The sequence below is a fragment of the Trachurus trachurus genome, assembly GCF_905171665.1.
Source record: "Trachurus trachurus genome assembly, chromosome: 8".
NCBI classification, from domain to species: domain Eukaryota; kingdom Metazoa; phylum Chordata; class Actinopteri; order Carangiformes; family Carangidae; genus Trachurus; species Trachurus trachurus.
Genome location: NC_139905.1, coordinates 1,602,899 through 1,627,301, shown reverse-complemented (window position 1 = coordinate 1,627,301; position 24,403 = coordinate 1,602,899). Strand labels below are relative to the sequence as shown.

The 24,403-nt window shown below is 43.8% G+C and overlaps 2 protein-coding genes across 2 annotated transcripts in view; both read right to left on the bottom strand.

The window, feature by feature from the left end:
- The window catches only part of LOC310989777 (NLR family CARD domain-containing protein 3-like), a gene marked incomplete at its 3' end in the record, with an annotated part of 219,808 nt that overhangs the window by 159,189 nt on the left and 36,216 nt on the right, over positions 1-24,403 (bottom strand). The gene's annotated exons all lie outside the window — the stretch shown is intronic.
- LOC310989775 (NACHT, LRR and PYD domains-containing protein 3-like) overlaps positions 3,818-24,403 on the bottom strand; it is an 82,030-nt gene continuing 61,444 nt past the window's right edge. The window contains exons 12-15 of the mRNA XM_083976923.1: positions 7,124-7,300; positions 6,213-6,386; positions 4,130-4,303; positions 3,818-3,979 (exon numbers count right to left, since the gene is read on the bottom strand). Of these exons, the coding sequence (XP_083833049.1) occupies positions 3,958-3,979; positions 4,130-4,303; positions 6,213-6,386; positions 7,124-7,300 (547 nt within the window). The 3' untranslated portion in view covers positions 3,818-3,957. The remainder of the gene's footprint in view (positions 3,980-4,129; positions 4,304-6,212; positions 6,387-7,123; positions 7,301-24,403) is intronic.

Genomic DNA, 24,403 nt, shown 5'->3' with positions numbered 1-24,403 from the left:
CAACACTTTTTATTTCAATTGTCCCAATGAACATGTCCTCATCACTGTCAGCACACTCCTGACTGCATTCAACAGCATGCATTTTTTGTGATTTTTTCTGGCTGCTTGCACGACACATTTTTGCAAAATGATTTTTCTTTTCACATTTCTTGCACGTTTGTCCATAGGCTGGGCATTTTCGTTGTTCATGCTTATATCCACACCTGTCACAGTTGATTTTCCTTTCACTGGTGGTCATAGGGCTTTCCTTCATGCTGCCATATTTTTTGTTTGCTCTCGTTGTGCTTATTTTTTGCACATCAACTTCTTCATGCAACACTTTCATTTGGGTGGACGTCAGTTCACTGGCACGGCACACATCGAGTGCTTTAACAAGCGTGAGGTCGGCTTCTCTGAGCAATCTCGCTCTTACTTGATCATCACGTATTCCACAGACAATTCTGTCTCGTATCAGTGAGTCACACAGGTCGCCAAATTCACAGTCTTTCGCTTTATTTTTTAGGTCTGTCACGTAGGTGTCTATTGTTTCTGACGGACCTTGGACACGGGTGAAAAACATGTGTCTGATATATGGCAGGTTTTTCCTGGGCTCACAGTAATCTCGGAACTTCTGCTTCAATGGAGCTATTTTGTTCCTCTCATCATCGGCGAAGACAAACGTGTTACTCACTTTAATGGCTTCTTCCCCCGCAACGTGCAGGAAAGTCGCACATTGCACCCCATCTGACTTTTCTGCTACACCGCTGGCAATCGCGAACAGCTCGTAGCGCTGTAGCCACGTCTTCCAATTCTCCGCGAGATTCCCTTGTAGGCTCAAGCCCGGCGGTGGTTTGAAGTGTGCCATTGTGTCTTTCCGCGTGTTTCTTCTGACACCATGTTATGTTTGATGTAATAAATAACTTGACAGGATGACCAGGTTTTCGTGTCACAGCTAGTCCAACTTTACTTAGCTCACAGACCATAATACAACATGGCTCTAACCCGGAAGTCTTGTTGTGCCCCCCACACGGTTACCTTTCACCTTAAAGTCACAGTAACATATAACAATACATTACAAAGTTGAAGTTTATTCACACACACACACAACACATAATTTGTGTGAATCAGGTCTCCCATTGAAGCTACCAAAAGCTTATTGCGGGAGCCTGGATACATATAACACAAAACAAATACTCACAAGTGAGATTTGAAGATATCAGAAGGTTATTTCTGATTTAGATATTTATTTTCCGTCAAAAATTGAACATGACAGATGTAATGATGAACATATAGGCTAATGAACATAGATTATTTTGTGCAGATGCATTTTAATTTGATGTCCCTGCGTTTCAAACCATGGTAAATCACTGTTAATAATTATTGTTAGGGATCATTAACATGTGCACATGTGACAGCCTCTGCACATAGGATATAGGCCTATGAAAATAATTATTATATGTAATATGGATGTTGCAACTTTATTTATTTTTTGATCAAACACGTAGCCCTTCGTGAAGTTTTTCAATTGTGTTGAAAATTGAAAAAAAAAGTCATGTAGAATGGAAATACTTTACATGTAAAAATGTGAACATTAAGAAAACACAAGTGTCTCCTTGGTTTTGCGGTCAGTCGTCCGAGTTCTCCTTCATATTTTCTTTCGAGGCAACACTCATTCTCTCTCTCTCTCTCTCTTTTTTCCTCCAGCGATGTCCCACTGCTGACGTGCACGGCTGCAGCAGCCCAAACATTACCACGTGTTGTCGTGTTGTGTCTTCCTGTGCTGTGTCAACCTAACCTGGCTGGCTCAGCGTTCAAGCCACTCACTTCTCCGTCGGTCCCTCGCTACCTAAAGGAGGTGTAGAGCCCCCCTCCTAACAGATGATGTGACACAGCTCCCCTATTTAACCGTCTTCTCTGCCGGTGACACTAAAAGTCGTGAACAGCACCGAGCCGCCACGGCACCACGGCCACCGTCTCACCAACAGCTGCAGACACACAACATTTCCTGTCTGTCTCCGACGCCGTCCAGCCTCCTCCTCCCCATCCACTGATACAGGTGAGTGTGATTACTTCTCACACAGATGAACATCATCAGTCATTCATTCTCCCAGAAAACTCTCCTGGAAGCTCACAGGGAGACAAAACACTCCCTCACTACACTGATATAGTCACTTACTGAGTCGTGAATGTTGACTTTTGTACCATCTTGTACCATCCGGAGGCAGCAGCAGCTTAAACAGAAAAGACGTGCTGCGGGTATGATGGGATGTAGCCTGCAAAGTCTGTCTTAGTGTTGCGTTGTGGCGCTGTTTACTGTCGTTGGAGCAAACCTCTGCATCTACTCTGTGCTCTGCAACTCCAGTGCACTGTCATAAGCCAAGTCCACTCAGCGTGTCTCTGCCTGGGAAGAGTCCTAGACATTCTTGAACTTTAAAACGTTGACTGTCAGGCTCTGTCGCTCATCTCAAACACATACTTGTTGCCGCTCGCACATCCTCGTCTTCCCGCCGCTGTTTCCGTTCTTGGTGTGCGTTGCTTTTGCACTGGCTACACCACTGCTTGCATTGACAGGCTCTGACTTTGTCTCCTTTCCGGTCTTTACGTCTGAAGACCACGATGTCGGCGCTCTCAGCTCTTACAGTGACGGGTTTAATTTTCGGTTGCATTTGAACTTTAATTGTGTTGTCGTTGCTCCTCTGCGCATTTTTTCAGTGTCCTTGTAGCTCCACAGTTTGGAATTCAGCAAAAGGTATTGCCACTGTACTTATCTATGTTGTTCTGTGTGTCTGTCAGTCAAACTTCATTTTATTCTTATTTTTTGACTTAAAGCAGAAGTAAGTGATATATTTGTGTTAATATAAGTCTTAAATAGTTGTATCTTCCGACAGCAATCACTTACATAGAGTGTTTGAACCGAAACACGGGTCTGTCAGTCACTCTGCTCTGCTCTGAGCCGAAGAGAAAACATTTATCGTATCCTACAGTTTTTATCCAATGAGGAGAGAGAACGGCATGAAGGGCTGTGTGTGCAGCCAAGGGACGCCGTGAATGTGGCGACGTAGGGACGAGGACTGTTATGGTGCGTTCAAGGCAACTCGTAACTTTTCCGACCTGTGAAGTCGTACCAGTTCGATCTGGTACGAGTTCACGGGTCATAAGTTACGAGTGGCCGTTATAGTGACTTTCACAGGTAAAACAGGTCGGAGAAACACGAGTGGGTTGCCTGGAACGCTACAAAGTCGTAAGTTGTGACTTGAAGCTGTAATTTACGATTTCAAAAGCCTGCCTGGAACGCAGCATTAGCGAAAACGACCGGATCGCTTACTTCTGCTTTAAAGCTAAAGTTGGTAAATCATTGATCCATCACCACAGATTGAACTGGTTTGTAAATTCCAGCTGTAAAACTATGGAATTACTTTTGTATCAAATTGATCCAAACAAAACTTCTTCAACGTCAAACAGAAATAAGAGCTTGAGAAATAATAGAACTTTATTTAAGAGAGAAAAAAAACTCACTGAAGCTGTTGCCACCTCTCTCTCCTCTGCTCCCTGAGAGGCCAGAGTCACATTAGAGCTAGAAAAAACGACATATAAAACAATATACATCATTGATCATTATACAAAATAAACGGTGTTTACGAATATGGTGCGTACATTAATGTGTTAACTGTTGTCATAGCAACATGATCTGAACCTCCATCATATTTAGAAACACTGAATAATGTGGAAACGGAAATGAGCTGCAGTTCTTCACCACACCACAAGATGGAAATGGTTAGTCAGAATGGATGAAGAAGGAAACAGGAGGAGGAGGAGGAGGAGGAGGGGGAGGAGGAGGAGCAGAGAGTGTGTAGAGGATCAGATGAGTCCAGAGACAGTGATGATCTCTGTCAGGTCCAGAACACACAGGGAGGATGGTGGACTGGACTCTGAGAGAGACAGTGGAGCTGCTCTCAGGTCAGTTCAGGAGGTTCAGGACTAGAGGAGGGAAGGTTCCCATCTGAGAAGAGAAGCAGAGGACAGAGGTGATGGATCAGCGATTGTCTCTCTCTCTGCTCTGATTGGCTGACTGTTGTCTCTGTTATTGTCTCACTGACTTTAGTACAATAGTGCTGAAAGCAGCACAGACTGACTCCGCCCCCCTACTGACCTCACAGTCTCCAGTCTACAGTCTGGACTCTCCACAAGATCATCCAGATCCTTCACGTCTGAAGACTTCACGTTGTTGTAGCTCAGGTCCAGTTCTCTCAGGTGGGAGGGGTTGGACTTCAGAGCTGAGACCAGAGAAGAACAGCTGATCTCTGACAACCTGCACTCCCTCAATCTGAATAAAGAATAAAAGAAGAAGATAAATTCATTGATGATCAGAAAGAAGAGTTTTTTCTTCAACAGGTGAATTTCAGTGTCTTTGTCCAAACATGAGTTGTGAGGATCTTGTGCACATTGTTGTGATAGAGATGAAGTGAGTTGATGAGCTGATACTGGACATTTTCTCCAGAGTTTCTAGAAAACATGAGTCGTCTGACTGAGAGAAATACGAGTGTGTGTGAAGGTTGAACTGAAGTGAACAGACAATATTCATGACCACTGAGTGAAATGAGCTGAAACTGAAGAATCATTCTCACACAACAACAACTGCAAATATTCAACAACCACTATTTCAAATGTCATTAATCAATTCAATCAAAGTCAATGATTCAAGTTCTGAGTGAAGATCAATCAGGTTCAGTTGTGGATCAAAGATCTCAGATCTACAACAGTAACAGTCAGTGAACTGACCTCAGATTCTCCAGTCTACAGTCTGGACTCTCCAGAAAACCACTCAGATCCTTCACTCCTGAATCCTGCAGGTTGTTGTCAGTCAGGTCCAGTTCTCTCAGGTGGGAGGGGTTGGACTTCAGAGCTGAGACCAGAGAAGAACAGCTGATCTCTGACAACCTGCAGTCCTGCAATCTGAATAAAGAATAAAAGAAGAAGATAAAATAATTGATTACTGATCAGACGTGTCCTGATCAATAATCAATAGAGGGACTTTGTCCTTGTGTTCTTGTGGATCTTCATCATGTGGCCTTCTACACACATCATCCACATGTCAGCACAGATTCATCAGCTGCTGCTGACCTCAGCTCAGTCTGTCAATATACAATCAATATCTGATCAATACCTGTTGGACTAAACAGTCAGTACGTTTACATGCAGAGCTTAATCGAGCTATGCTCAAAATTCGATTTTTTTGTCAAGTCGGACTTCTGTCCTTGTCTCAATATACATGAAACTGAGAAAACCGAATAACTGACGGGGTCCATCGCCCCCTCATGCGGCGTCACCCGTTGCTTCAGCAGGTTAATACGCCGCCTGTCCTGTTGACTTTTCTGTCACCTCGTAAAAAACTGAATATAAACAACTTATAAGCTTAATAATAAATTCTCAACTGCAGTTCCCGACCAGACGCGCCAGTCTGGGCTGGATGCGCGCTGAGAATAGGATACGGGCTTCCTCTCTCTCTCTCTCTCTCTTTTTTTTTTTTTTTTAATAAAACACTCTTGCTGGTGGCGTTGTGTGAAATGCATTGAATCGGCGCTGATGTTGGGTTTTTGTCTTTACTTTGCGGGATTCAGGCGGCTTCTGCTCCACTTTGTGCTGTCTCTACGGTTGTGGAGCATGCGCTCATGCATTGTCCAGTTATACTCCGACTAAGGTGTTTACATGACGGAGAAAATCGAATTCCAATCGCATTATCTGGGTGTCTTAATCGGAGTTCTCAACTCCGATTTCAGTCGGACTAAGGTGTTTACATGCACTTCAGTTGTCCAGTTATAGTCGGATTAAGGCAATAATTCGGTTTTTTTAAGTGTCATGTAAACGTACTGACTGACTACAACTCTCTGATTTAGAGATTCTGATTCTTTTAGACAGATTTATATTTGTACCATTTCATGTCACTAACTTTGTATTTTTATTATTCTCTGTTATTATTATTATTATCAATAACTTTATTGATCAACTTGTATCAGGGTTAAATCAATAAACTAACAGCACAGGGGTCAATGACGTGATGAAACCCAGTGTCAAGTGGTGTAACTTTGATTTCTGATAAAAAAAAAAAACAGGAATGAAGAGGAAAATAAATCTGGACTCAAATGAGGAATTAATACAACTCTGTGTTTCTGGACTCATTTTACATCATTTGTCACAGATTATTATTATACAACAGTAACAGTCAGTGAACTGACCTCAGAGTCTCCAGTCTACAGTCTGGACTCTCCAGAAAACCACTCAGATCCTTCACTCCTGAATCCTGCAGGTTGTTTCTAGTCAGGTTCAGGTGTCTCAGGTGGGAGGGGTTGGACTTCAGAGCTGAGACCAGAGAAGAACAGCTGATCTCTGACAAACTGCAGAACTCCAATCTGAATAAAGAATGAAAGAAGATAAATTCATTGATAACTGATCAGATGTGTCCTGATCAATAACGAGTCCTGATCAATAATCAATAGAGGGACTTTGTCCTTGTGTTCTTGTGGATCTTTATCATGTGGCCTTCTACACACATCATCCACATGTCAGCACAGATTCATCAGCTGCTGCTGACCTCAGCTCAGTCTGTCAATATACAATCAATATCTGATCAATACCTGTTGGACTAAACACTGACTACAACTCTCTGATTTAGAGATTCTGATTCTTTTAGACAGATTCATATTTGTACCATTTCATGTCACTATGTATTTTTCTTCTTCTCTGTTATTATTATTATTATTATCAATAACTCTATTGATCAACTCGTATCAGGGTTAAATCAATAAACTAACAGCACAGGGGTCAATGACGTGATGAAACCCAGTGTGAAGTGGTGTAACTTTGATTTTTGACAAAAATCTGAATGAACAGGAAAATAAATCTGGACTCAAATGAGGAATTAATACAACTCTGTGTTTCTGGACTCATTTTACATCATTTGTCACAGATTATTTAGAAGAAGAGTTTTTGTTTCTAGGACATGTCCTGCTCAAGATGCATTAAAATCTAAATATAGAAACACAGAAAATAATCTATTTCTACTTAATGTTTTCAGAAGAAAGTATATTTTTATAAGTTCACTTTAATCCACTGTAGGTGGATCAGATACAACAGTCAGTGAACTGACCTCAGAGTCTCCAGTCTACAGTCTGGACTCTCCAGAAAACCACTCAGATCCTTCACTCCTGAATCCTGCAGTTTGTTGTTGTTGCTCAGGTCCAGGTATCTCAGGTGGGAGGGGTTGGACTTCAGAGCTGAGACCAGAGAAGAACAGTTGATCTCTGACAACCTGCAGCTCTTCAATCTGAATAAAGAATAAAAGCAGTGAGTTGAGGACAAAGCTCCTTGTTGACAGCGTTCAGTGTCTCATCATCTGTTCAGAGCTGAAGAAGCTTCAGAAAGAACAAGTTTAGAAAATCAAAGTCCAACAGCTGAAGCAACAGGAAGCAGGTTAAACAGTGACAGAGAGAAAACAGCTCATTAATATTCATGAGAAGCTGCTGCTGCTTCAACACAGACGCAGTGACTCCGCCTCTTCACCTGTCAGCTCCACCTGTGGCTCCATCCATACAAACTCATGTTGTGCAGCCACATTTCTCAGAGACTCTGTCACTGAGCTCCTTCTCACTCCAACAGCTCATCTGCACTCATAGTGCGCGTGTGCGTAGCGATACGCCGCTTCAATGGCCGACAAACACGGCTCCAGAGTTCAGGGCTGTTTGACAGCAACATCAAGTTGTGACAATCTTCAGAACGACGTGGTCAGCTTTTCTCCGTGGGCGTTTTGAAAGTGTGTGAAGCAGGTTGTTTGTGGCGAGCCCGTCCACAGCAGCTCATCACTCAGCTTCTGTGCTGCTGCTCTGCTCTGCTAACACACTGACTGTGTTCAACAGCTCACACAAGCCCACGTTCAAGAAGCTCAGCTGTCACTTTGAGCTGCTTCTGACTCCTGCCCTCAGCCAAGCACTGAGTCAACACTCTGAGCCTGAGCCGCCACATGAAGCAACAACCTTCAGCCCATCTTGGTGAGCCTCCAAACAAACCAGCTGAGCCTCTGCAGCTGCTTCATGTCAGCAGCAACAAGACCAACACTAGCAGCTCTGCTCTCACCTGTCTCACCTTGATTCTCAGTATAACTCCCTGGAGGCACGAACAACACAAGTGGCTTTCTTGGTACTGGTTTATTTGAAGCTCCCTCCAAATCCACCGTGAAAACTATAACATACACACATACAGACACACAGTATTAATGATTACATCACCAAAGCAAACATAAACATGAAAACACTCGGCAAAGTAAAATACAGAAAACACATTAATTACCTCGTTGGCTGCGTGCCGTGTAAAGGGGGAATTATCTTTGGTCTTCGGTTGTTCCTTAAACACTTCAACACCTTGTAACCACTTAAATTGGTCTTTAACTTCACTAGTTAGCTTAACTACAGCACATGTTCGTCTTCACCTTCTCCTCTTTTCTTCTCACTCTCCAGAACGGCGCAGCAACGCACAGAATGTCAAAATAAAAGCGGTATTTTCAAAATAAAAGTTGAAAGCCTTCTTAAGCCCCACAACACACAAAATCACCTGAAACATGTACCAAATGACAATAATATTATGAACTGTGATAAACTATGACTATCAGCTACACTCCCACCAAATCACACAAATCTTATCGTGGGATTTCTCTTAATACAATACTGTAATCAAGACTCATCAATTTCTTAATGAAACATTTCTGATTAATTATTTGACATGGGATTTCAGTCAAACATTTTAGTCTGCTTCAATCAGAGTAACAACCTTCTGTACAGGTCTTTCAAGCACCACTGTTTTAGTTGTTGGTTTCCCTTTTTTGTCAAACGTGGTATCACTAACCAGCAACTTTAGTTTTCTCACCCTATCATCTGACCCTGGGTAAACCTCTGTGATTCTGGCTAGCTTCCATTCGTTGCGTGGTGCCATATCCTCTTGTAAAATGACAATATCATTGACTTTCATGTTCCTTCTGTTTTTGTACCACTTCTGCCTTGACTGTAAGTTCAGAAGATATTCTTTCTTCCATCGTGTCCAAAATTCGTTGGTCAAATACTGTACCCGGCGCCACCTCTTTTGAAGATAAAGATCTTCGTTGACAAATTGTCCAGGTGGGGGCAGAATGACCGCAGACTTCATTGTGAGGATATGGTTCGGAGTTAAAGGTTCCGGGCCGGATGGGTCATTCAAATGCTCAGCTGTTAGTGGTCTGCTGTTAATGACAGCCATAACTTCATACATGAATGTCCTTAAAGAAGAACTGTCGAGTCTTCGTGCTGACTTGTCAAGAATGGCTGTAAGAACACTCCTTACCGTCCTTATTTGCCTCTCCCAGGCACCACCCATGTGACTTGCTGCTGGGGGGTTTGTAAGGAATTCACATCCAAGACTCTTTATTCTTTCTTGATCCATTTCTTTCATTAATTTGGCGAACTCTCTTCTTGCACCAATGAAATTAGTGCCCTGGTCACATCTTAACTGACGTACATTTCCTCTTATGGCGATGAATGCTCTCAAGGCATTGATAAATGCATCAGTTGTCATGTCGTCCAGCATCTCTATGTGTATGGCTCTAGAACATAGACAGGTGAGTAAGAGACCATACTTTTTGAGCTCTTTTCTTCCCTCTTTTACATAGATCGGACCAAAACAGTCTATGCCAGCATAGGTGAAAGGTGGAGTAGCCTCCAATCTGTCTTGTGGTAAATCACCCATCTTTTGTTCTTCTGTTGGTCTCCGATACTTTCTGCACTTGACACATTTGAAAATGTGTGATGAGACGACACTGCTACATCCCAGGATCCACCATCCGTTAGCTCGCAGTTCGTTCATCGTCATTCCACGGCCTTGATGCTGGGTCTTCTCATGGAAATGTTTGACAAGTAAAGATGATATATGACAATTTTTTGGTAGAAGCGCTGGATGCTTCACAAATGGATGTAATGTGGCGTGATTCAGACGTCCTCCTACTCTTAGGATACCATCCTCGTCCAAGAATGGACTCAACTTGCACAGTTTCTTGTCTTTTGTCTTGATGGTAGCATTCTTTCGTTTTAGGTTCTTTATCAAGTCAGGAAAAGCTTCTGCTTGTACTAGCTTGACTATTACAAGTTCTGCTTCTTTCCTTTCTTCCAAGCTTGTACACTCATTTGTTTTTTGCTTCTTGTCTTTGTATTCACTGATCTGTCTTCTGAGTCTAGCGACTGCCTTTACCACTCTAGACCAATCAGAAAACTTCTTGAAGCGTTCCACTAATGACTTTTCTTCCTTTGCTTTAGTGTTACAGACAAAACTCTTACGGATTTCAGGATCATCTTCTTTGATTACTCCCACCTTGAGTTCTCTGGCCGGCAATTCACACTGCCACAGAAACTTTGGCCCTGTGAACCAAGTGGAGTTCTTGAGCTGTTGTGCAGTCAAACCTCGCGACGCATGATCCGCCGGATTGTCCTCAGATGCAACATAAGCCCATTGTTCAGGTTTTGTACTCGCTTTGATTCTTTGTATGCGGTTGGCCACAAACACCTGAAACCTTCTGGCGTCGTTGTTTATGTAGCCGAGAACAACCATGGAGTCTGTCCAGAAGAACTCTTAAAGATCTTCTATGTCTAGTTCTTTGAGAAGCATGTCACTACTCCTAACTGCGACAACTGCTGCCGACAGTTCCAACCTTGGTATAGTTGTTATCTTGGTTGGTGAAACTCTTGATTTACCCATTACCAGACAGCAGTGAACTTCATCAGATGGACTGACAGCTCGAAGGTAAGTACATACACCATAGCCAGAGACGCTTGCATCCGCAAAATGGTGAAGCTCATACCTTTTGACACTGCTGAAATGTGGAGGTAAGAATGATCTTTTGATTTCTATTTCAGCTAGGGTGGGTAAATCTCTCATCCAGGACTCCCACTGTGGTTTTAAATGCTCTGGAAGATCCTCGTCCCAGCCTAACTTCTCTCTACACATTTCTTGAAGTATTTGTTTCCCCAAAAGGATAAAGGGTGCCATGAACCCTAGGGGGTCGTACACAGAAGCAACTGTAGACAGTACACCTCTTCTTGTCAATGGATTCAGTTTCACTTGTACTCTGAATTTGAATGAGTCAGATGTAATGCACCACTCCACTCCGAGAGCTCTCTCCATGTGTGGTGAACTCAAAGCCATGTCTTGATCTTTGACCACTGCACGTTCTTCCTCTGGGATGGTTGCAATCACGTTCTCATTGTTAGATACAAACTTGTGGAGTCTTAACTTGCCAGTGTAGCAAAGTTCTCTTGATTCTTTGATAAGCTTGATAGCTTCCTTCTCAGTTTGAACACTTGCTAAACCGTCATCCACATAGAAGTTTCTTTGAATGAAGCGTACAGTATCATCGCTGAACTGACCTTGTCCTTGCGCTGCCAGATGTTTCAGGCCGAAATTAGCGCAGCCAGGAGATGAGGCCGCTCCAAACAAGTGGACTCTCATTCTGTAGATGGATGGCTTGGCTTGCAAATTGCCATTCTCCCACCATAGAAACCTCAAATAATCTTGGTCTTCCTTTTTTACGTGGAACTGGTGGAACATGCGTTCCACGTCACACATGACCGCGATGGAACCATTCCTGAAACGGCATAGGACACCCACCAACGTATTTGTTAAGTCCGGACCAGTGAGCAGATGATCGTTGAGGGAGGTGTCTTGATACTTGGCAGAACAGTCGAATACTATGCGTATTTTTCCTGGCTTCTGTGGATGATAGATTCCGTGATGTGGAATGTACCAAGCCGGACTGTTGTCAACTTCATCCTCAGGGACCTTTTCTGCGTCACCTCTTGATATGACGTCGTCCATGAACTTGACATAATCTTGGTAGTATGTCTGATCTCTCTTTAGTCTCCTTTCAAGACAGTTGAGACGTTGTATTGCACACGCCTTATTGTTTGGCAACTTCGGTCTTTCCTCTTTAAACGGTAATGGCATCTCAAAGTGACCACTGTCCTTTTGTGTAATGTTCTCTTTCAAGTTTGCAAGAAACTTCAAGTCATCTTGAGACACTGGATCATTTTCTCTTGCTCTTTCTAAGAAATCTGATTCCAAGATGTTTATGATGTCTGAAGGAATGATCTCTTTCACTTTGATTCTGTTCACATAGTGTACTTTAGTTCTGAGATTGACAGATGTATCCATCGCTGGTGTCACTTGTCTCACTACTATGTGATGACTGATCCCGATGGTGTCACCATAGTCTAGACAGGGATTGCCATGCCCAACAACACTCCATCCGAGGTCTGTACGCTGTGCGTATGGCTGGTTCTCCTTGCCAGACACGACTTCTCTTGGAAGTAAAGCCTGTGAGCAGTTGTATCCAATAAGCAATCCAACTTCACAGTCCTGTAAAGGTGCGATTACTCCTTGAAGGTGCTCTAAATGAGACCACGCCTTTGTAGTTTCATCTGTTGGGATGTGAGATCTGTTAGCTGGAATAAAGTCTCTTGTATAGACTGGTGGTAGAGAAACCTTCTTGTGAGTGTAAAAACCTCTGACTTGTAGGTTCTCTATTCTTTGGGAGCTCACTAAGGTGGTTCTTGAGGTCATAGTAGAGAGCTTGAGCTTAACAGGTTCTTTGTTTACTTCCAGAGATTCGGCGATTTCACTGAGAACAAAGGTTGTGTCGCTTTGAGAATCCAAAAGTGCGTACACAAGAACTTCTTGTGCTGGCTGAGATGACGATGAAAGCCATACTGGAATGATTGCAGCTGTGTGTGTGTCAACTTCTTCCAATATCACTCGGTTTGAAGTAGCAGCTGTGGTTGCTTCTTTATGTTGCACAGATTGAGGATTCACTCTGTATTTTTCTTGAGTTGTACTTGACTGTTCTTGACTTTGAGGTTGTGGTGAGTATCGCTCTTCTTTAGGCCTTACTGCATGCAAACAAGTGGGATGTCGCTTTTGACACACATCACAGACGCTTCTACTTTGGCAACTCTTTGAGTGATGGCCAGACTTGAGACAGCCAAAGCATAGCCTTTCACTTTGAACAAACTTGATCCTGTCTGGAACTGTTTTCTCCATGAACTTCCTACATTTGTGCAGAGTGTGCCCACCTTTCTGACAGAAAACACATAACATGTTAGCTCTTTCATTTAAACTTGTGGCTAGTGTCTTTGCTCCTAAGCTTTGAGGTCTTTGGTACTTCGGTTTCTCAGACTCAGCTTGTTTCAGTGACTGCAATGACGTGACAGGATTGCAGGCGATTTTTGCTTCTCTTGTCAGAAATTTAACAAACTGGCTGAAGGACGGGAATTGGTTGCTCTCTTCTTGAACATCAATAACTTTTCGGTTCCAACTTGCTGTAAGCCAGTCTGGTAACTTCGACAGAATTTCCCTGTTCTCGTTACAGTCATTCAAGATCTCCAATGCTTTAATATGGACCATGGCAGCCTCACAACTGCGGAGGAAATCCACAAACTCTCTGAGCTCAAAGCTGTCTTTAGAGCCTATCTTAGGCCATGCTTGAAGTTTGTCCCTATACGATTTTGCAATCGTGAAAGGATTTCCATACCTCTCTTCTAAAATCTCCCATGCAGCCGCATAAGCAGATTCAGTTCCAAGTAGGAAATAGCCCTCAAGTGCGTTCTTTGCTTGTCCACCTACGTATCTACGCAGGTAGTATATCTTCTCTTTGTCTTGAATGTTTTTCTGGTCAATTAGTGTTTCGAATGAGAGTTTCCAATCATTGTATTTCAATGGATCCCCACTGAAGACTGATGGCTCTGGAACTGGAATCCTATTGGCAGTTAAAGCACCAGCCAGTACTTTAACAAGCTCTGCTGTACTGTCATTTGAGGAGGTCGTTGCAGCTTGGGGAATGAAAGGCATATTTAGCTGTTGTCTTGTTGGAGCAGAATCTTGAGTAACTTCTACTCTCTCTTGTTTTACAGTGTATTTTACAGTGTCTTGTCTCTGCCCTTCTACAGGTTTCATCTGATCATAAACATGTATCCGTGCTTGTGCAGCATTAAGACTTTTCATTGCCTCCAATTGCTGAATCTTTCTCCTCTTCTCCTCAAGAGTCTTTTGTAGAGCTGCATGTTCTTCTTCTCGTTTAGCTCTAATTTTAGCTTCTTCTTCTTCTCGCTGTAAGCGACGCTTGATGGCTGCTGCCTCTTCGTCTGCCACCTTTCTCTTAGCTTCTGCTTCTAAGCGCTGTAATTCTAGTTCTTCCTTTTCTTGCTCTTGTAGCACTTTTAGAACTGCTTGGCTTGCAGCAGCTTCAGCAGCGGCTTCTTGACGCTTCACAGTAGAATGGCTTGAATGTTCTGAGGCGCCTTTCAAGATAGACAGCACAGAACCTGATTTACTGCTACCTGAATTGAAGAGAGAACCTGATTCTGGCCACTCTTGCTCTTGTTCTGGAATGTTTCCACCCAGTCGACTTGAAGCTTTGGATACAATGAACTTTGAAATCCCTACACACAGATCCACTCTCCGACGTGTGTCCTGATCTGGAGGCGAGACTTTGCGCAGTTCATCATAACTGTGCTGGACATCTACAGAAAGCCCTACGACATCACCAATAATATCTTGAAGCAGATCATCAGATAAAGGCTCTGTTGACTGTGACAATGCTTGCTTAGCTGCTTTAACATGTATTCTCCACTTTCCATATATGTAATTGAACCTTTGTTGGAGCTCTTTAGTTTTCCCTTCATACATTTCTTTACCCTTTTCTGTGAGGGTTCTGGTTCTCTGACTTCGTCTAGGCTCCTGAGATTCCTCTTGGTGACCTTCAGCAAAATCTGCTTCTCCATTTTCAGGTTGGTCTTGGCGAGGTTCACTGTCCCTAAGACTGTCCCTTTCCTGACTTAAATGTTCTTTTGGTTCTGACATTGTTAAATTACTACTTAACTTTGCAAAACATTAGCAGTTAGGGTGTTCACAAATAAAGCTTAATGTAATAAACACCTGTTGCATCTATTAACAACTCAAACGTATCAATTTGTTCCTCAAAATGCACCTTAGAAAATTAAAGTGAGCAAAATCACGCAATTAACCTTTAAATGTTACTATACACCCATATCACAAACAATCAGAAATCTCAAATCTTAAATGGCAGTTAGTAATCACTACTTGTCAAAAAACTTTAAATATGCACTACAGCAACTTGTATTTACAGAATAACAAACTTGAAAGAAGTTGCAGGATATCAAGCTGCAGAAAAAGGCGATCCTTTGAACTTGCCGCGTCGTTAATTAGTCACTTGCGCCAGATGAACAGTCCGAGTTTTCACTATAACTCCCTGGAGGCACGAACAACACAAGTGGCTTTCTTGGTACTGGTTTATTTGAAGCTCCCTCCAAATCCACCTTGAAAACTATAACATACACACATACAGACACACAGTATTAATGATTACATCACCAAAGCAAACATAAACATGAAAACACTCGGCAAAGTAAAATACAGAAAACACATTAATTACCTCGTTGGCTGCGTGCCGTGTAAAGGGGGAATTATCTTTGGTCTTCGGTTGTTCCTTAAACACTTCAACACCTTGTAACCACTTAAATTGGTCTTTAACTTCACTAGTTAGCTTAACTACAGCACATGTTCGTCTTCACCTTCTCCTCTTTTCTTCTCACTCTCCAGAACGGCGCAGCAACGCACAGAATGTCAAAATAAAAGCGGTATTTTCAAAATAAAAGTTGAAAGCCTTCTTAAGCCCCACAACACACAAAATCACCTGAAACATGTACCAAATGACAATAATATTATGAACTGTGATAAACTATGACTATCAGCTACACTCAGCATTCACACTCATTGACAGGAAGTGGCTGCAGTGTGTGCCGTGCTCTTTACTTCCACACTCAAGCCTCTCCCAGCCAGTTGAGCTACCAGGGAGCAGACTTTAGCTGCCAACAGCTCCCTACAGCCAGCCTCCACTGGAGCGCAGCTTTCCAGCCTCCTCTGCCTCTGCTGCCAGCTCTGTGGATCTCAGCTGCTTCCTCTCATGCTTCCTCCCATGGTTCTGTCAGCTCCACAACATCCACCAGCTGCTGTGTTTCTGACCACAACTCAACATCTGCTCTCAGATCAGTGCTGCACGTTGCTTCAACAACAAGTGTCTGAGTTGAAAACAACAGTTGTAGAAGCTGAGCTCGTTCTCTGCTGCTCTGAATCACAAACACTACGACTGCTCTCACCTTCTTCTCTCTGGACTCATCTCAACTGTTTTCTCTCTTCAGCTTCTTGACAAAAATCCTCACACACAAATCCTGACATGTATGAACCAATGAGAAGCTGAAGCTTCAAACAACTACAACAGCTCCAGTCAGTGAACTCACCTCAGAGTCTCCAGTCTACAGTTTGGACTCTCCAGTCCAGCACACAGAAGCTTCACTGATGAATCATCCAGCTCGTTGTAACTCAGGTTCAGGTGTCTCAGGTGGGAGGGGCTGGACTTCAGAGCTGAGGCAACGACTTCACAGTGAATCTCTGAGAGTCGACAACCACCAAGTCTGTGATTAGAGAAGAAACAAAATGTGTTAGAGTAAAATCAGACAATTTGTACTAAACACACACAACATGTCATCATGTGATCAACATGTGCTCTTCACACTCTGGTTCAGTTCATCTTCTCTCTTTGTGTTGGACATGAAACAATAATCCTCATCAGGGCTGGGCTGGAAAAACCCATTCAGATTCAGATCCACCTCCTCTTGAATCCTCCAACATCCATTCATCAAAGCCCAGATGGATGTTTAATCCAGGCTCCTGCGGCCGACACAGGTAGATGTGGTCAGGTGAGCTCAGGTGTAGAGCTGCAGGTGTCACCTGAACAATGCTCACACACACTGATTTTCTCCAAACATGAAATGAAGTCAAAGAAAATCAAGGTGAAATGTAGAAACATCTTTAGTCAGAAGATCTGACCACTAAAGTGTGTGTCCTGCACAGATCTAATCCACACTAAGGACACGCTCCAGGTTGTCATGGTGACATTTAAGGTGGACTGATTGATTTCCATGGGTCACTGAGCAGCACACAATAAAACATTCCACCTTAAAAGTGTGTGAGAGCTGGCGGCTGCACAGTGACTGAGATGGTTGATGAGTAAAAAGAGAGAGAAGCTGCTTTGATCGTCCTTCTCTCTTCTGACAGTTTGTGTGTCTGTGCTGATGATGGACACACAAACATGACACAGTCAGTCTGTTACACTGGAGCTGCAGCTGCTTCGGCTTCACAACCAGCCACAACTGAACCAGCAGGTGAAGCACAGGTGTGTTAGCGTACACAAACACACAACACTAGCAGCACACACACAGCAGCCTCTAGACTCCAAGGTAACAAGTGTCCAGTCAGGTAGAAACTGTGTGGAGCTGAATGGAAGCAGATCTATGTGCAGGATGTGAAGAAGCAGCTGTGACTGTTGACACACAGTGGAGCTGCTGCTGCTGCTACATCTGCTATCTGTTGCCATGACGACTCCACTGTTGCTCATGTTCAATAGAAAGTGCATTAATGGAACTGCTTTGGCTCCATTCATCATGTCAACATTCATGGTTTTAATAATGCAACAATTTACAGCATCAGTTCTCTGAGCGTCTCATTCATGTCCAAGTCAAACTGGAGTTGGGACTGAAATCTAAAACACAATCATGATGTTGAATCAGGAATCAAAGTGAATCAGAGATCAGATGGATTCAGGTGATCAGTGATCAATACCCAGCCCTGACCCTCATCACTCTGTCAGACCTGCACATTGTTCATGTCCATCTTTGTTGGACTTTAATCTTCAGCTTGAAGCTCAAACTGAAACATCTGCATGTTTAAAACTCAGAGTGTTAAAACATCTGGAGAAACAACACAACTGACCTGAGACTGCGTGTGTGTGTGTGTGTGTGTGTGTGTGTGTGTGTGTGTGTGTTATTGATCATGTCTGGACTCACCGAGCCTTCCTGCAGTTCCTCACAGCTGCGATCAGTCTCCGTCGTCCCTGAACTGATGTCCTGTACTTCTCCAGGTCCAACTCGTCCAGAACCTGCTCTGACATCAGCAGCATGTAGGCCAGAGCTGAACACTGGATCTCAGAGAGTTCCTGTGATCTGTTCTCTGACTTCAGGAACTGTTGGATCTCCTGATGAACTGACTGGTCCTTCATCTCCGTCAGACAGTGGAAGATGTTGATGCTTCTGTCAGGAGAGATTTTCTCTCTGTCATCCCAGTAATATCTGCTATCACTGTTCATCTCCTTGAGGTTGTTGATGGTTCTCTGGATGGTTCCTGGACTGTTGTCTGTCTGACCCAGCAGACCTCCTAACAGCCTCTGGTTGGACTCCAGAGAGAGGCCATGAAGGAAGCGAACAAACAGGTCCAGGTGACCGTTTCTACTGCGGAGGGATTTCTGCATGGCTCTCTGCAGGAAGTTATCCAGGGTTAAATCATCATGTTCTCCCAGGAAGTTCTTGAGGACCTGTGTGTTCCTGTTGGTGAAACAGTGGAACATGTAGACTGCAGCCAGAAACTCCTGAACACTCAGATGAACAAAGCAGTAGACTGTTTTCTGGAAGATCACACTCTCTCTTTTGAAGATCTCAGTACAGAGTCCTGAGTTCACCAAGGCCTCTGTGACATCCAGACCACACTGCTCCAGGTCTTCTTGGTAGAACATGATGTTTCCTTCCTCCAGCTGTTCAAACGCCAGCCTCCCCAGCTTCAGAAGAACTTCCCTGTCGGCCTCCATCAACTCCTGTGGACTCGTCTCATGTCCTTCACCGTACTTGTTCTTCTTCCTCTTTGTCTGGACCAGCAGGAAGTGTGAGAACAGGTCCGTCGTGGTCTTGGGCAGCTCTCCTCTCTGGTCTGTGGTCAACATGTGCTCCAGAACTGTAGCACTGATCCAGCAGAAGACTGGGACTTGACACATGATGTGGAGGGTCCTGGACGTCTTGATGTGTGAGATGATTCTTCTGGACAGATCTTCATCACTGGACCTCCTCCTGAAGTACTCCTCCATCTGGGCGTCAGTGAAGCCTCGGACCTCTGTTACCCTGTCGACACATGCAGGAGGGATCTGATTGGCTGCTGCAGGTCTGGAGGTGATCCAGACCAGAGCCGAGGGAAGCAGATTCCCCTGGATGAGGTTTGTCAGCAGCACGTTGACTGATGACGTCTGTGTGACATCAGACACAACCTCCCTGTTGTTGAAGTCCAGTGACAGTCGGCTTTCATCCAGGCCGTCAAAGATGAAGAGAAGTTTACAGACAGCCAGCTGCTCTGCTGTGACCTTCTGTAATGTTGGATGGAAAACATGGAGCAGCCTGAGAAGACTCAACCGCTGATCTCTGATCAGGTTCAGCTCCCTGAACGAAAGCAGAACCAGCAGACTGACATCTTGGTTCTCCAAGCCCTCGGCCCAGTCCAGAGTGAACTTCTGCACTGAGAAGGTTTTTCCAGCGCCAGCGACGCCGTTGGTCAGAACCACTCTGATGGGTCTCTGTTGGACAGGTGAGACCATAGAGACGTCCTCACTCTGTTGGACAGGTGAGACCGTAGAGACCTCCTCTCTCTGTCGGAGATGAAAATATTTAGAGAACTTGTCTTTCATTTTGACAAAAAAGTTGTTAAAGACGTCCTGTCTCTGTTGGACAGGTGAGACCGTAGAGACGTCCTCTCTCTGTTGGACAGGTAAGTCTTTAAAGATGTCGTTGCACTTGATTGGAGTGTCATGGAGGGTCTTCTTCTTGGACGTTGTCTCCAGCTGTCTCACCTCATGTTGGGTATTAACCTCTTCACTCAGTCCCTCTGTGATGTAGAGCTCAGTGTAGATCCTGTTGAGGAGGGTTCCACTTCCTGTTCCACTTCCTGTTCCCTCAGTTCCTTCAGTCACTCGTTCACATCTGCTCCTCAGACTGATCTTATGTTGATCTAAAACCTCCTGCAGACCACGATCTGCTGAGAGACAAGAGACAGAGTCAGACTGAAGACAGAGAGTCTGACAATCTGATCAGATTATTTTCATCAGCTACAGAAAAACTACAGACAACAAAGAGAAGGTTTGAATCATCATCTTAAATGTCAGTGCTGTGTGATGGAACAATGACTCTGGAGAAAACAACAGGTCCTGGTTTCACTAATGACCACATCAGCAGACAGATGTTCAGTCTCACTTTGTCCACAGCTGCTCTGATTGGCTGTCTGCAGCTCACCTCTGGTTCTGGGTCTTTGTCCATGATCCTTCAGGACGTCAGAGACACCACTCCTCTTCTCTCTGTCAAGACATTTCTGGATCAACAACATGTCACAGTCTCAGCTCCACATCTCTGATCTGTCTGATGGATCTGGTTCCTGGTTTCTCTCTGTTTCCTTCACATGAGTCTAATGACTAAATCATCTTCAGCTCAGTTTACAGTAGAAACCGTCTCTTACCGTGACTTTGAAGGTCCAGGTCCAGGTCCAGGTCTGAACCACCAAGGCCATTCTTTGGACTGGTCACTCTTCATGGACAGACAGATGGATCCAGGTCCAGGTCCAGGTCCAGGTCTAGGACTGAAGTTATAAGGTTGACCGTTGGACTGGTCACTCTTCATAGACAGACAGATTGATCCTGGAGACTCTTCTTTCAGTCTGCAAACACAAACATGTTTTTATTCACATCACATTGCTCACTGATCAGTTCTCTGATCACAGATGCATTGTGGGAAGTCTCCAGTGACGTCAGCGTCCAGTACCACACACTGTAGTGAAGGATGGAAGCAACACAGCAGCATCATAGACAATGGAAAATCACCAGACTCAGGCTTCAACCTTCACTGACTCCATTTACTGCATTTAGTCCCTTCACTGAAGAATCTTGTTTCCTGACTCATTAGACATCATCTCTGTGAACAAATCCAGATGCTGCTGCTCAGACAGTGTTTACAGTGAAGCTCTGACATGTGAAACTCATCATTCAGCGCCATTTACAGGAACTTTTACAGGGGCCAACAGAGTACCCACTCCAGGGTATGTACTCCAATTGGCTAAAGCTAGAGCAGGCTCTGACGCTACCAGAAAGCACCAAAACAACCAGCATTTTTAAAAACCAGCAGAAGCGGAGCATTAGCCTAGCAGACACCGCTGTAAACAACAAGAAAAAAGCAAGAAGATGTACACAAATGGACCGACGATGAGGTGCAGGCACTGATTGCAGTCTACGGCACCGAGGAGATTCAGAGGGGGTTTGAGTCATCACGGCGAAATGAAAAAATCGATCAGGACATATCAGTGCACATCGACACACTGGGGATCCATCACACCGCAAAACAATGCCGTGAAAAGTAAAAAAAAAACTCAAGCAGGATTACAATCAACCGCTGTGTGCACAAACACACAAACCAGAAACGCGCCTACCGCCTCAGCTCCTTCCATCCTTCTTCGTCGTTGTTATGATTTTTGTGCATGTGCTTGTGACCTGCCTGGGTGACGTCACGGTCGAAACTGTCGCACAACGATTAAGCGGCGATCGAAACTCATGGCGTCGCCGCGGGGTCCGACTCTGCAGTGGAAACACGACCACTGAGAGGGCGGTTCCTGTAGAAGTTCCTACCCCCTCCCTTTACCAGGAACTCCTGCAGTGGAAACGCGGCTCATGAGCTGCAGGACCTCAACACACTCAACACTGGTAAAGAGGCTGGAGCAGGTCTCTTACCGGGAGTCTGACGCTCCAGGTCCAGGTTCAGGACTGAAGCCTGGAGGATCACGTCTGGACCGGTCACTCTTCAGAGATGGACAGATAGATCCTTGAGACTCTGGTCCGTCCTCCTCTTCCTCCACATTAACACTCATCTTCAGGACTTCAGTCAGTCTGAGAGGGAAACCAGAAACACTGAACAACACTGACGTTAGCTTCAGATTCAACAGTTAAGGGGAAAGTTAAGGGGAAATTAAATTCAACAGCTGAGCTCTGAATCCTCTGTTTATTTCACCTTAATGTGAAAACTGTGTTTCGTTTTGTGTTGAGTGTAAAACTTTAACACCAGAGAAGATAATGACTCTTTAAAACAGCAAATGTTTTGTGTCTCATTCTTTTGGTTTTTGACAAGGGGGCAGTTGTCGGTCTGAGAAGTGAAGCTCACTTCCGCGTTCAAAAAACTGCAATCCCCCCGGCTTCCTCTGGGGGCTGGTGTCAGAAGGGAGCATTCTCCATAGACCCCCATGTTAAAATCGCCGACTTTACATCCTCAGTAAACATGTTAAAAGCCTGGTGTCAGAACGTTTTTTCATCTCAATCGATAGTTTCTACCCCCACACACACTCTGAGGGGGGTGAATTTTTTTTTAACTCTACCGTTTTACTGTTATTAGGTTAAAACTCTGGCCAATTAGGGCGCAGAAACGTTGAGTGACAGGTCCGAGCAGCTCCGTGGACAGCTGCTTCGAGGCTAGTGGGCGGGTTCTCGGCCGGCCAATCCAACATGGCGCTGTTCAGGCCGCCATGTTGGAGTCACAAAAACGACTCCCCAAAACCAATGGGGGACGTCACGGATGCTACGTCCATTCTTTTTACAGTCTATGGTTTTTGATCAGAACCTGGTCTGATGTGGATCAACTATGTTTCAGACTCTTTATCTTCTCTGGGTCAGTGTTAAACTTTTATTTTGAAGGTCAAACACACACAGTTTTCACATTAAGAGGTGAAATAAACAGAGGATTCAGAGCTCAGCTGTCTGGCTTAAGTTTGCCCTTAGCTTTCCCCCTAGCTGCCTATTAACACACACACACACACACACACACACACACACAAACACACACACACACACACACACACACACACACACACACACACACACACACACACACACACACACACACACACAGAATACAGTATGTTAACAGTTTTTACTTCTCATGTCAGCGTTTTGTCCTAAAACTGTATAAACCTGTCCTAGTGTGGGTAAATTTCCAAACGCTGCCTAAATTTATCCCTTTTACCTGGTAATCGTTGAAAAATAGCAAATACTGTAGGTGCCGTGTGACTGATAAAACAGTTCATAATAATTTCAGTACATTATGGAGTATAAACTTTGTATTTCATAATTGTTAAATAATTTAATTGCATTTAAGAAAATAAGTTAATTGAAATTATCATTATTAGTTAATTATCATTTGCACAAACTCAGATAATTCATTTTTGATGTTTACAATAACTGTGGTGATACAGATGAAAATAGGTGCCTGTGTCTTTAAGAAAGTAGCTGCAGCACGGTGTTTAGGAAGTGAAGCAGTGTGTGAGAGGATAGCCTGAGGAGCTCACGGTTTTTCTGACCGTGTTGAGATCGTATGGAAGAAGTGTTTGAAGTGTGAGTGGACAGGTAGCCTATCGTTAAAAGCTTGTGGAAAATGTAAGCTTTTATTTTTTGTATTTTTGGCGAATAAACCTGTAACACCTGCTGTCGTGGAGGACGCACTTTTTTCTGTTTTGGACAACACGAGTCAGCCATAAGCTCCGGGGGAACTTCCTTAGAAAACCTACAAATACTATTGTATTTTCTGAAAGTTCAATATGGATTATAGGTAAGGAGTGAAATTGTTGAGAAGTTTTGTCCTTTCGATTTCCTACAGGTTGGGCTGTTGTTGGGCCATAACACGCTAGCATTCTGCTAATGAATGCTGATTGGTCAGTGATGGACTATTTACGACCAGAGATCCCACCTGATGAAATCTGAAGACAGAATAGCTGTAAAACAGGCAAAAGGCTGTTTTATTTCCTGCTGTAGCGCTGTTATTATGCACTTTATTAACTTTTAATATTTTTTCAAGCGAGAAAGTAACTGTTTAGACCCTCAATATGCGGTCAGTTTATCCAAATGACGGCTGTTTCGAAGTCTGCTCCGATGTTTTCATAGAAGTGAAGCTCTGCAGCGACCGGGACATCATAGAGACAGCAGCCGGTCTGCAGAGCTGCTCGGCTGGTCAACCTCCGTCGTCGTCCTGGGGGAGAAAACGATCGCCAATTAACTTACCCGTAGGTTTTTAGAGGTTTACCACCGGCTGGTTAAATTATTTTTAGGAGATAAATGTTGGTCTCACTGATTAAATCTTGTGGCAGTAGCATTAGTTTGTTTGAATGAAAAGTGAAGCGTCATGTGTGTATTGGACAGAAGAGCAGCGCTGCCTGGGGGCTCTGTAGCCTGCGTACACCACATAATGTTTTAAAATGAACCGATCGTCTGTATTAAATTTTTTTTTTTTGGTAACACTTTACAATAAGGGTCCCTTAATTAACGTTAGTTAGTACATTATTAAGCATTAGGCTAATTAATATATTAACAATCATTATTATGTATTACTTAGGATTAGGAAACACATTAATTATTGTAGCCTATTAGTAAGCAGTTTATTAATGTTTA